General features: G+C 48.6%; 2 protein-coding genes across 2 annotated transcripts; one reads left to right on the top strand and one right to left on the bottom strand.

Annotated features, from left to right (window-relative positions):
• The first annotated feature begins 6,717 nt into the window (after positions 1 to 6,717).
• On the top strand, positions 6,718 to 9,454 carry LOC109776740 (trimethyltridecatetraene synthase). Its single transcript, XM_020335408.4, has 2 exons — positions 6,718 to 7,910; positions 8,633 to 9,454. Exons 1-2 carry the CDS (start codon positions 6,987 to 6,989, stop codon positions 9,254 to 9,256), a joined length of 1,548 nt encoding a protein of 515 aa, XP_020190997.1. The 5' UTR covers positions 6,718 to 6,986; the 3' UTR covers positions 9,257 to 9,454.
• Positions 9,455 to 9,707: 253 nt separating this feature from the next.
• Positions 9,708 to 11,626, bottom strand: LOC109776738 (GDSL esterase/lipase At5g45910). Its single transcript, XM_020335406.3, has 5 exons — positions 11,356 to 11,626; positions 10,998 to 11,216; positions 10,783 to 10,925; positions 10,354 to 10,630; positions 9,708 to 10,250 (listed from the first exon to the last, which is right to left on the bottom strand). The coding sequence occupies exons 1-5, from the start codon at positions 11,594 to 11,596 to the stop codon at positions 10,021 to 10,023; spliced, it is 1,110 nt and encodes a 369-aa protein (XP_020190995.1). The 5' UTR covers positions 11,597 to 11,626; the 3' UTR covers positions 9,708 to 10,020.
• Between the last annotated feature and the right edge of the window lie 987 nt (positions 11,627 to 12,613).

Genomic DNA, 12,613 nt, shown 5'->3' with positions numbered 1-12,613 from the left:
TAGAAGCCCCCTCAATGCAACCGGAAGCAGTTGCGTCATAATCACGTGGCAGTCATGAGACTTTAGGTTCTGGAACTTTTTCTCTGGCATATTTATTATTCCCTTTATATTCGACGAGAAGCCATTCGGGACCTTCATACTAAGCAGGCATTCAAAGAAGATTTCCTTCTCTTCTTTGGTAAGAGCGTAGCTGGCATGACCTTCATACTGCTTTGGAGGCATGCCTTCTTTTTCGTGCAAACGTTGCAGGTCCTCCCGTGCCTCAGTTGTATCTTTTGTCTTCCCATACACGCCCAAGAAGCCTAGCAGGTTCACCCAAAGGTTCTTTGTCACGTGCATCATGTCGATCGAAGAGCGGACCTCTAGGTCTTTCCAGTAGGGTAGGTCCCAAAATATAGATTTCTTCTTCCACATGGGTGCACGTCCCTCAGCATCTTCGGAACAGCTACTCCGCCGGGACCCTTTCCAAAGATTACGTGTAAATCATTGACCATAGCAAGTACGTGATCACCGGTACGCATGGCGGGCTTCTTCCGGTGATCTGCCTCGCCTTTGAAATGCTTGCCTTTCTTTCGACATTGATGGTTGGTCGGAGGAAATCGACGATGGCCCAGATACACATTCTTCCTGCATTTGTCTAGGTATATACTTTCGGTGTCAGCTAAACAGTGCGTGCATGCGTGGTATCCCTTGTTTGTCTGTCCTGAAAGGTTACTGAGAGCGGGCCAATCGTTGATGGTTACAAACAGCAACGCGTGCAGGTTAAATTCCTCTTGTTTGTGCTCATCCCATGTACATACACCGTTTCCATTCCACAGCTGTAAAAGTTCTTCAACTAATGGCCTTAGGTACACATCAATGTCGTTGCCGGGTTGCTTAGGGCCTTGGATGAGAACTGGCATCATAATGAACTTCCGCTTCATGCACATCCAAGGAGGAAGGTTATACATACATAGAGTCACGGGCCAGGTGCTGTGATTGCTGCTCTGCTCCCCGAAAGGATTAATGCCATCCGCGCTTAAACCAAACCATACGTTTCTTGCGTCACGTGCAAACTCAGCCAAGTACTCTCTCTCGATTTTTCTCCACTGCGACCCGTCAGCGGGTGGTCTCAACTTCCCATCTTTCTTACGGTCCTCACTGTGCCATCGCATCAACTTGGCATGCTCTTTGTTTCTGAACAGTCGTTTCAACCGTGGTATTATAGGAGCATACCACATCACCTTCGCAGGAACCCTCTTCCTGCGGGGCTCGCCGTCAACATCACCAGGGTCATCTCGTCTGATCTTATACCGCGATGCACCGCATACCGGGCATGCGTTCAAATCCTCGTACGCACCACGGTAGAGGATGCAGTCATTAGTGTTGGGGATCGTAGCAGAAATTCAAAATTTTCTACGCATCACCAAGATCAATCTATGGAGTTTACTAGCAACGAGAGGGAAGGAGTGCATCTACATACCCTTGTAGATCGCGAGCGGAAGCGTTCAAGAGGACGGGGTTGATGGAGTCGTACTCGTCGTGATCCAAATCACCGATGATCCTAGCGCCAAACGGACGGCACCTCCGCGTTCAACACACGTACGGAGCAGCGACGTCTCCTCCTTCTTGATCCAGCAAGGGGGAAGGAGAGGTTGATGGAGATCCAGCAGCACGACGGCGTGGTGGTGGAAGTAGCGGGATTCCAACAGGGCTTCGCCAAGCGCTGCGGGAGGAGGGAGATGTGTCACGGGAGGGAGAGGGAGGCGCCAGGGCTTAGGTGTTGCTGCCCTCCCTCCCCCCCACTATATATAGGGCCAAGGGAGAGGGAGGGCGCAGCCTTGGCCCTTCTTCCAAGGAAGGGTGCGGCCAGGGAGGAGTCCATCCTCCCCAAGGCACCTCGGAGGTGCCTTCCCCCTTTAGGACTCTCCCTTTCCCTTATCTCTTGGCGCATGGGCCTCTTGGGGCCGGTGCCCTTGGCCCATATAGGCCAAGGCGCACACCCCTACAGCCCATGTGGCCCCCCGGGGCTGGTGGACCCCCTTGGTGGACCCCCGGACCCCTTTCGGCACTCCCGGTACAATACCGATAATGCGCAAAACTTTTCCGGCGACCAAAATAAGACTTCCCATATATAAATGTTTACCTACGGACCATTCCGGAACTCCTCGTGACGTCCGGGATCTCATCCGGGACTCCGAACAACTTTCGGGTTACCGCATACTAATATCTCTACAACCCTAGCGTCACCGAACCTTAAGTGTGTAGACCCTACGGGTTCGGGAGACACGCAGACATGACCGAGACGACTCTCCGGTCAATAACCAACAGCGGGATCTGGATACCCATGTTGGCTCCCACATGCTCCTCGATGATCTCATCGGATGAACCACGATGTCGAGGATTCAATCAATCCCGTATACAATTCCCTTTGTCAACCGGTATGTTACTTGCCCGAGATTCGATCGTCGGTATCCCGATACCTTGTTCAATCTCGTTACCGGCAAGTCTCTTTACTCGTTCAGTAACACATCATCCTTTGATCAACTCCTTGGTCACATTGTGCACATTATGATGATTCCTACCGAGTGGGCCCAGAGATACCTCTCCGTTTACACGGAGTGACAAATCCCAGTCTCGATTCGTGCCAACCCAACAGACACTTTCGGAGATACCTGTAGTGCACCTTTATAGCCACCCAGTTACGTTGTGACGTTTGGTACACCCAAAGCATTCCTACGGTGTCCGGGAGTTGCACAATCTCATGGTCTAAGGAAATGATACTTGACATTAGAAAAGCTCTTAGCAAACGAACTACACGATCTTGTGCTAGGCTTAGGATTGGGTCTTGTCCATCACATCATTCTCCTAATGATGTGATCCCGTTATCAACGACATCCAATGTCCATGGTCAGGAAACCATAACCATCTATTGATCAACGAGCTAGTCAACTAGAGGCTTAATAGGGACATGGTGTTGTCTATGTATCCACACATGTATCTGAGTTTCCTATCAATACAATTCTAGCATGGATAATAAACGATTATCATGAACAAGGAAATATAATAATAACCAATTTATTATTGCCTCTAGGGCATATTTCCAACAAGTAGGGCATGCATGTATCTTCTGCACCTCCAATCCTAGAGGGCATACGACCTTCTTTGTTGCGTACGTACTGTCGGGCAATTCGTTATCCTTTGGAAGCTTCCTCTTCAATATTTTCAGTAGCTTCTCAAATCCTTTGTCAGGCACAGCATTCTCTGCCTTCCACTGCAGCAATTCCAGTACGGTACCGAGCTTTGTGTTGCCATCTTCGCAATTGGGGTACAACCCTTTTTTGTGATCCTCTAACATGCGATCGAACTTCAGCTTCTCCTTTTGACTTTCGCATTGCGTCCTTGCATCGACAATGACCCGACGGAGATCATCATCATCGGGTATATCGTCTGGTTCCTCTTGATCTTTAGCAGCATCATCGGGCACATCCTCTAGTTCCTCTTGATCTTCACCAGCTCCCCCCATTGCAGCATCACCGTATTCAGGGGGCACATAGTTGTCATCGTCCTCTTCTTCTTTGCCGTCTTCCATCATAACCCCTATTTCTCCGTGCCTCATCCAAACATTATAGTGTGGCATGAAACCCTGGGTGTGAAGGATTTTCCGGTCAGAGTAAGACTTCGTATTCCCACATTTAGGGCATGGACAACACATAAAACCATTCTGCTTGTTTGCCTCAGCCACATCGAGAAAATTATGCACGCTCTTAATGTACTCGGAGGTGTGTCTGTCACCGTACATCCATTGCCGGTTCATCTGCGTGCATTATATATAATTATGTGTGTCAAAAGTAAGAAAATCAGACAAGTATCTATCTAAAGTAAGAAAATCAGACAAGTATTTATCTAAAGTAAGAAAATCAGAAAGAAGATAAGAACAAGAGGCTCACCACGGTGGTGCCGGCGACGAGATCGGCGCGGGCGATCGACGGCGGTGAAAACGGGGATGGGGTGTGACGGACCGCTAAACCTAGACAAATCTCGGGAAAAATGGAGCTCCGAGGTCGAGCTTCGAGAGGAGAAAGCTTAACTAGTGTGGCTTAGGCATTTCATCGAACACCTCGTGTGCATAGGAGGTGAGCTAGAGCACCCAATGCCCTCCCCCTCGCCGGCCAGCAAAAAACAGAGCACTGTGGAGTGCTCTGCTGCGGCGATGGGGTATATATATAGGCAACTTATTTGTCCCGGTTCGTGGCAGGAACCGGAACTACCCCCCCCCCTTCTGTACCAGTTCTAGGCACGAACCGATACCAATGGCTGTGGGCCAGGAGCGCGGCCCATTGGTCCCGGTTCGTGCCTAGAACCAGAACAAATAGATCCAGACGAACCGGGACCAATGCCCACGAGGCCCCCACCGGCCACCTGGGCTCACGAACCGGGTCTAATGCCCCCCATGGGTCCCGGTTCGTGAAGAACCGGGACTAATGGGCTGGCCAGGCCCGAACCAAAGCCATGTTTTCTACTAGTGATGACATGTAGGCCCGCGCCGCCTGCTCGGCTAAATGGAAGAAGCAAATCCAGATCTTCTTGTCGGTGTGCCGATCGGTTATCTCGACCACCCACGTTCTCCAATTCTGCTGCCGCACGCCGATGCATTGCCTCTGTGGCGGCGGCGGCGGAAGATCGGGGAAGCCGGGCAAGCGGCCGTGAGAGGAAGAAGATGTTGCACGGGAGGAAGTAGTTCCGCGACCTCGAGAACGCTCGTGGCGCCGCGGATCCACGTTGTGCGTGGGCGGTGGGGGTCAGGTCATATCGGCGGCGGGCCAGCGTTGGAGTGGGTGCGGGTGAGGTTGGGCGGCGGGGATCGGGTGGAGGGCCAGTGGAGAGGCGAGGTTGGATTTTTTTTTACTCCGCGGCCACGAGGAGGAGTAAATTTAAGGGTCACGCGCTGCTTGCAGTATATATTTTTGGGTCTGTTTAGGACACATCTAGATGTGCCATAGTTATGTCACATCTAACCTGATGTTCACTATGTTTGTGGTCTTTTTTTTTGTCTCAGTTTTTTTTTATTCCTTGTTGCTGGGTTATTTGTGAAAGGTTAGATGTGACATCCTTAGAAAACATCTAGATGTGAGTTAGACAAACTGTATATTTTTTAGAGGTAATTACACCGATGGTGCTTGAACTTGTCATGCATGTTCAGTTTAGTGTCTGAACTTGAAAAATACATTGAATTGGTTCTAAAACTTGGCTAGCGCATGCAAATACGGTGCTAAACATATATGTGCTGACATGGCACCCCACCTGTCAGTATAGAAGAAAAAAATGGAAACATAAAATTATGCTCATTTGGAGTCGAACAGCGACCTGCTCTTTGATTATTCACGCGCTGACCACTACACCGAAGAAGCAAAATTGCAAATTAAGGCGTGCACTGCTTTATGTATGATAGCATGACTTTTGGTGTTTAAATAGGCTGCATAGGGTGCCCATTTGGTACAGATTAACTTTTTAAAAAAATGTTAAAAGTCTGTAAATTGTAATTCATAATAATAAAGTCAGATTCAAATATTTGTGTATTATTAATAATTACTTCCTGATATACAAATATTTGTGTCATCAATAATTACCTTGTGGCATAAAAATATTCGTGTGCACGTATTGCTAAATTTTAAAAAACAGGCCCCATGTCATGTTGTGGGTTATAAATATTTTCGAATATTTTTGGTACATAAATAATAACCTCATGGTACACAAATATTTATGTGGAGACACAATAAATATATAGAGGCATGTAATAAAATAACTTACTAACAAATGTTCCTTTAATTTTTAGAAATATTCACTTATTATTTAGAAAACAATAGTTTAAATATAAGCCATGAGTGTTTAAAAATGTTTAGTAAGTACACACTTTTAAAGTGTACAATCATGGATTATATTTAAGAATGTTCGTTAAATACATTTTTAAATGTTTAGTGAATACAATCCATAGATGAGGTAATTATTAATAACACACGAATATTTGAATCTAAAATTTATTATTATGAATATAATTTACAGACCTTTTACATTTCTCTCTGAAAAAATAACATGTCCTAAATGGCCCACTGGATGCAGCGCATTTAAGCACCAGAATCCCTTTTGTTTAGCATTCATTAATATGTAATGGCCAAAGGTGCGATCATACCGTGTGTGGTGCAGTGGTCGGCGTATGCTCTCTTCAACCTGCAGGTCATGTGCTCGTCTCTAACCGGGCACTATTTTTAATTTCAATTTTCTATTTGTTCTGACTGACATACAGGACCACTTGTCATAAAGGCACATATATTATTAAAATAATCTTGCTTCGCCACTACAAGTGGCCCCATGCCATGTCAACAAATACGGGGCCACATCAGCACACTACCCGTCTAATACAGATGAGATTAGCACCGTATTTGCACGAGTCAGCCAAGTTTTAGAACTAGTTCGGCATATTTTTCAACTTTAGGCACTAAAGTGAACATCCATGGCAAGTTCAGACACTACTGATGTATTTACCTCTATTTTTTACTCCTTTAAGTTTTCTTGGGCTTTGGCTAGATGCCGGTTAGAGAGAAAAACCAGTTTTTTTTTCTTGGGTAGAGTTGCTCTATCACATGCATGTTTAGCAGCTAAATCACACTAGTCATTATCTGGTGATCCCACGCCGTTTGATTACACCCTTTAGTGACATACTTACATTTCTTCCGATTCCACCTCGTCAGGTAACGCTGAGCATGTGTCTGAGTGTCTCACACGAAATGTTCTTCGTCAGTCAAGTTTTCCAAAGTCTTCTTCAGATTTCCTGGTGCTTTCCCACCTCCACTTCGCACGACGACGCACGCGCTCTTCCAGTTCCACCTCGCCATCTATAAGTAGGCAGCACCACCACGACCTCAACACCCAGCTCAAGCTTGAAGGCATCACTCAGCCACAGCACTTGCATCATCATCAGCGTACCTGCCCGGTCAGGTTCGATCCCAATGGAGCTTCCTCAGCTAGCGTCCTTCCTCGGCGTGGTGCTCGCCACGGTGCTCTTCCTCAAGGCCGTCCTCCGCCGCCGCCGCCAGTACAACCTCCCGCCGGGCCCCAAGCCGTGGCCGATCATCGGCAACCTCAACCTCATCGGCACGCTCCCGCACCGCTCCATCCACGCGCTGTCCAAGAAGTACGGCCCGCTCATGCAACTCCAGTTCGGGTCCTTCCCCGTCGTTGTCGGCTCCTCCGTGGAGATGGCCAAGTTCTTCCTCAAGACCCACGACGTGGTGTTCACCGACCGCCCCAAGACCGCCGCCGGCAGGTACACCACCTACAACTACAGCGACATCACCTGGTCCCCCTACGGCGCCTACTGGCGCCAGGCCCGCAAGATGTGCCTCACCGAGCTCTTCAGCGCCAAGCGCCTCGAGTCGTACGAGTACATCCGCAGGGAGGAGGTGCTCGCCCTCCTCGGCGACCTGTACCGCGGCGGCGCCGGTGCCGGCCGCGTGGTGGTGCTCAAGGACTACCTGTCCACGGTGAGCCTGAACGTGATCACGCGCATGGTGATGGGCAAGAAGTACCTGGAGAAGGAGGTGAGGGACGAGGCAGGGGCGGTGATCACGACGCCTGAGGAGTTCAAGTGGATGATCGACGAGCTGTTCCTGCTCAACGGCGTGCTCAACATCGGCGACTCCATCCCGTGGCTCGACTGGATGGACCTGCAGGGGTACATCAAGAGGATGAAGAAGCTGAGCAAGATGTTCGACCGGTTCCTGGAGCACGTCGTGGACGAGCACAGCGAGCGGCGTGGGCACGAGGGGGAGAGCTTCGTGGTCAAGGACATGGTGGACGTGCTGCTGCAGTTCGCCAGCGATCCCGGTCTCGAGGTCAAGCTCAACAGAGAGGGCGTCAAGGCTTTCACTCAGGTGAGTGAATTAATTATGTTTATCCCCTGCTTGCTCCTACAAAAACAATTTAGTACTCCCTCCATTTTTTTAGTCTGCATATAAGATTTGATCAAAGTCAACCTTTGTAAAGTTTGATCAACTTTACAGAAAAAAATATCAACATCTAAAATACTAAAACTATATGGTTTGAAAATTAATTTCATGATGCATCTAACAATATTGATTCATATTGTGAATCTTGATTTTTTTTTATAATATTAGTCAAAGTTAATAAAACTTGACTTTGACCAAATTTTATATGCAAACTAAAAATGATGAGAGTATGTGCTTTGAGACTAGGTTTCGTACACAAACGTTGTTGGTTGCCTGCACTGAAAACAAAAACAAGTATCGTCGTTCTAAGCAGAAAAGCCAGCAAGCATATTATGTCCTGTTGCTATCGGTCTAAGCGAGTCAGACTCTAATAATATCCATTATCTGAACTCTGGGGAAAATAATGGGATTGTTGATAGGCACGTCCCACCATGTGTAGACAAGTTCCACCAAACACGGTAGAGAAATGAACTTTACATTCCAGTGGGCAACACCCTCAAATTCAATCGTGACATTGCCATTCATTACTTGGTCACAATACTCGCAACTGATTCTGTAACTGTGTGCAGTATAAGACTCATTTGCACATCACAATAAATTTCGAGTTCTCACACTAATCGGCACCATTTTGAAACGTGCACCTGTAGGACCTCATTGCTGGCGGCACGGAGAGCTCGGCGGTGACAGTGGAATGGGCCCTCTCAGAGCTCCTGAAGAAGCCAGAGGTGCTTGCCAAAGCCACTGAGGAGTTGGACCGTGTGGTGGGGCGAGGCCGATGGGTCACCGAAAAGGACATGCCGAGCCTTCCCTATGTGGATGCCATCGTCAAAGAAACCATGCGGTTGCATCCAGTAGCGCCGATGCTTGTACCCCGCCTTTCCCGTGAGGACACGTCCATCAATGGCTACGACATTCCTGCCGGCACACGGGTGCTAGTCATGGTCTGGTCTATTGGTCGCGACCCAGAGTTGTGGGAAGCGCCGGAGGAGTTCATGCCGGAGCGGTTCCTCGGCAGCAGGCTCGATGTCAAGGGGCAGGATTATGAGTTGCTTCCATTCGGGTCGGGACGCAGGATGTGCCCCGGGTATAGTCTTGGGTTGAAGGTGATCCAGGTAAGCCTAGCGAACCTCCTGCACGGGTTCACGTGGAGGCTCCCTGATGGCGTGGAGCTGAGCATGGAGGAGATCTTCGGACTGTCCACGCCACGCAAGTTCCCGCTGGAGGCTGTCATGGAGCCCAAGCTCCCAGCTCACCTCTACGTTGAGGCTTGAATATTTGATACATGTGTGCTCTCGTGTGTTGAGTAATTATTACTACTTGTGTTGTTTTATTTTTTCTATAATCTTTTTCTAGTATTGTATGGTTTGCGGTGTAACTAAAGTGATCGAGATGTGCAAGGAAGGGTGTATAAAAATGTTTGGTAATTGCTAATTCAATAAGTGAAATAATGGGATTTTTTCCTCTTTGAAGATGTCTTTATCAAAGTCTCGCCTTATTTAAAGTTCTGTTAATGCTGCTAGGTTGTTGATCATTTCAGGTGTGTCGACTTGGGTAGTTGTGGTTGGCATGATTTAGGTTCAAATGAGAATTGCCCCCTTTCAATCTACAAATCTTAGTCTTTTGAGTCAGTTTTTGACAGACGAAATTTCAGCCGATACTCATTATGGCACCTATGCTAGTTCTATATGGCAACTGACTCGAACAAATCTCTTGTCCGAGAAATCGACTGAAAACCTATTATATTCAAGATGGTTTCCTCAGAGAAATCACATACATGTGTTACTAAGGTGGTTTTTGGTGTGAAACCGCCTCCGATTAATGACATTCTCAACAATCCACTGTAAGAAAACATAACTACTTGTCGTTCGAACACTAGACTTACCCTCTCTCCCGTGGCACCACCGAGCCTCCACGACGTCATCGTCGATCCTCTATGACTCTCATCACCACCACCATTAATTCCTTCTAAAATATGATGTTAACATATTCATGAACTCCTTCTGTTGTCTATAATGGTTTCGATTAAGTCTTTTCTCTAGTAGCGAAGAGCACTTAGTATTGGCGGATCGGCAAAAGGACCGTGGAGCCATCCTTCGGCGATGAAGCGGTATGTAGCCTCCGTGTAGTGAATCCCATCCCAGTTCACGAACGCCGAGGGATTCTTGCAGGCCGTCACCCCCGGCATGCCGCAGACAGCACTGGCATTCCAGTTGTATGCCCCGCCGCCTCCGCAGCAAGCCCGTAGAGCGTCGTCGCCGGTGACTCCTGCATATTGATCGAGTTTTTGAAGAAAACTCAGTGACTCCACAGTAGCAAGCAAGGGTCAGCAACACGGACACAGAATCCCTGCAAACTTTCTGGTCCTTACCGAATCGGCTTGGGTTTTCGAGGATTGTGATGATCGGGCCGTAGAAGTCGGCGTAGATGATCCTGGCATGCGAGTACTTGCCCCTGAGAACGCGAATCGCCGCGTGGAGCATGGAGTTGTGGTACTTGGCCACGCGGTTGATGTCGCTTAGGCAGCCGATGCGGTCGTACATTATCGTCTTGTTGAGGCTCGAGCGGGTCGTCAGCATGGTGGGTGAGCACCCGTTCGGCGGATTCCCCGGTACGACCACGTAAACTGCACCTCCTTTGATGAGCCTCTGTGGTACCAAAGCAAACGCACGGCAATGGTTTAGCGTGGTGTCACGTCTTAACGTTGTTACAAGGCAACTTATATTTCTTTACGGAGGGAGTACGTGTGTTGTGTACAAAACATTTAAATCCAAGCTGAACAAGTTGCACAATAATGTACCTCCACGGCCACGGCAATATTTTTCACAACTTTGGGTACATAGGATCTCACTTCGTGTTCAGTCTTCCCGGCATTCCACAGGAAGTTGTAGTCATTCACTCCAAACTCCCCAACGAAGAAGAGGGCTTTACTGAAGCATTCACCTTGTTATCAAGCAGTTTTTCAGTATGTAACTGGCAGGGTGCAATGGCTAGACTGGAGGGCATGCCACATACCTACGGTCTTGTTGCAAATCGTTGGCCTGAGTTCCTCGAACCAGTCCAACTGCACGTTCAGAGAATTGTTTATAAGCTTGAACTGAACCAATTTGCTCCTCTCATAGAAGTCGACGTCGATCGCCGTCGCGCCCCCGACGGCAAAATTGATGCCTCTGGAGACGTTGTCCGACCTGTTTAGCAGGGAAGCTCGAAGAAGAGGGAGACCAAACTGCTCGGCTGGTACCAAACCAAAACAGGACGTGTACTCAGACTCCAAAAAAGGATGCATGCAGCATGTCCAGATAATCAGATCCCATCAAGTCTAACTCTGAGAAAATCATTCCGTTGATGCAACGAACAAGATGGCTCAACTTACCGATGAAATCGACGGTGACTCGCCCGTCGCTGAGGCGGCCCGTGGGGCGCCCGAAGAAGGTCATGCCGTAGGGAGGTCTGTCGTGCCACACGGGCACCGCCGGAGGAGCCATGATCACGAAGTTGCCGGCATCGATGTAGGAGTCTCCAAGGGTGAACAATGAGGTGAAGTAGGGCGAGCCCGAGCTCAGGCCATGGAGACAGAAGCAGAGGAGAAAGGAGAGCGCGAGAGCGAGTCCCATGGCTGCTAAAACTTGAATGCTGGAGAAATATCAAGGGCCCTCGAGGGCTAATTATAGTGAGAGGCAGCCCCAGCTGCCATTCTCGAAAAGGAAATGGTCTTGCTTTGTTAGTCAGCCGAGTGGCGTGCTGTCGTTTTCTGAATAGGGTTTGCAGTTGTGGAGTTATTGTATTTCTAATTAAGACAAGAGCTCCTAAACTGGTACTGTACGAGCTAATACGGTTGCTAATGTTACTATAGTTATTAATTAAGATTGAGTAGACGTGAACACAGACTTGTGTTCTCCTTTATGTGCTTTTTTTAAAAACATAGGGGTTCCCCAATGCATTCTATCGAAACGAAGCAACGAATCATACCGGGTAGACTAGTTTCCAGGTCAGACTTGAGCAGCCAGCCATGTTGGAATTAGGTATCAAGCAGTTTTTGACGGAGCTACAAAGCTTATTACACAGTTTGAGGTTCGTGGAGATGCACAGATATCAAAAGGAACCACCGGGCCCATTGCAGCAAAGCACCGGAGAGAATCAGTCCCGCGCGACTCCAGTTGGTGGGTGGGCGATCTAATGGCGCTCCTTGTATATCGCCTCCGGCGGAAGCGTTAAACCCTGGCGATCAGAAGAAGTTCCCCACCACGATGAACTAGTAGGCGTTTCAACTTTCAAACAGCAGCACTTACTGGCCATGGGAACAAAGCACGTTCCATTGATGAAGAAAAAAAAAATATGTTGGCCACATTCGTGAGGGCCGGTGGTCGAGTCTGTGAGTGTTTTTTTAATAAGGGGCGCTTTAGGCCATCTTTAAGGTGGACCTGTAAATCTCCCGCAACCGTTCGGACCGCGGAAGCCATTCAACATCGACCTGTATCGGTCCGTGAAGCGGTCCGAACGCGATTTCTCTCGCAAATCGGAGACAAACGTGGAGAGATTTGCGGGAGTCTGGACCGATCCGAAACCCGTTTCTGACCGCCCTGTCCCAGAAAAGCCCTCCCCTCCCCCGCGCGCTCCCGCCCAGCGCCAAC

The sequence above is a fragment of the Aegilops tauschii genome, chromosome 5 (genome assembly GCF_002575655.3).
Source record: "Aegilops tauschii subsp. strangulata cultivar AL8/78 chromosome 5, Aet v6.0, whole genome shotgun sequence".
NCBI classification, from domain to species: domain Eukaryota; kingdom Viridiplantae; phylum Streptophyta; class Magnoliopsida; order Poales; family Poaceae; genus Aegilops; species Aegilops tauschii.
Note: the sequence above shows the minus strand (reverse complement) of the source record. Positions and strands in the feature narration are given on the sequence as shown.

Bases quoted from the DNA above. Each gene is read 5' to 3' on its own strand.
- LOC109776740 (XM_020335408.4), top strand. From the start codon at position 6,987: ATGGAGCTTCCTCAGCTAGCGTCCTTCCTCGGCGTGGTGCTCGCCACG. The intron at 7,911-8,632 runs GTGAGTGAATTA...GTGCACCTGTAG, and splicing joins GCGTCAAGGCTTTCACTCAG to GACCTCATTGCTGGCGGCAC.
- LOC109776738 (XM_020335406.3), bottom strand. From the start codon at position 11,596: ATGGGACTCGCTCTCGCGCTCTCCTTTCTCCTCTGCTTCTGTCTCCAT. The intron at 11,217-11,355 runs GTAAGTTGAGCC...GTTTGGTACCAG, and splicing joins AGTCACCGTCGATTTCATCG to CCGAGCAGTTTGGTCTCCCT. The intron at 10,926-10,997 runs GTATGTGGCATG...CTTGATAACAAG, and splicing joins GATTTGCAACAAGACCGTAG to GTGAATGCTTCAGTAAAGCC.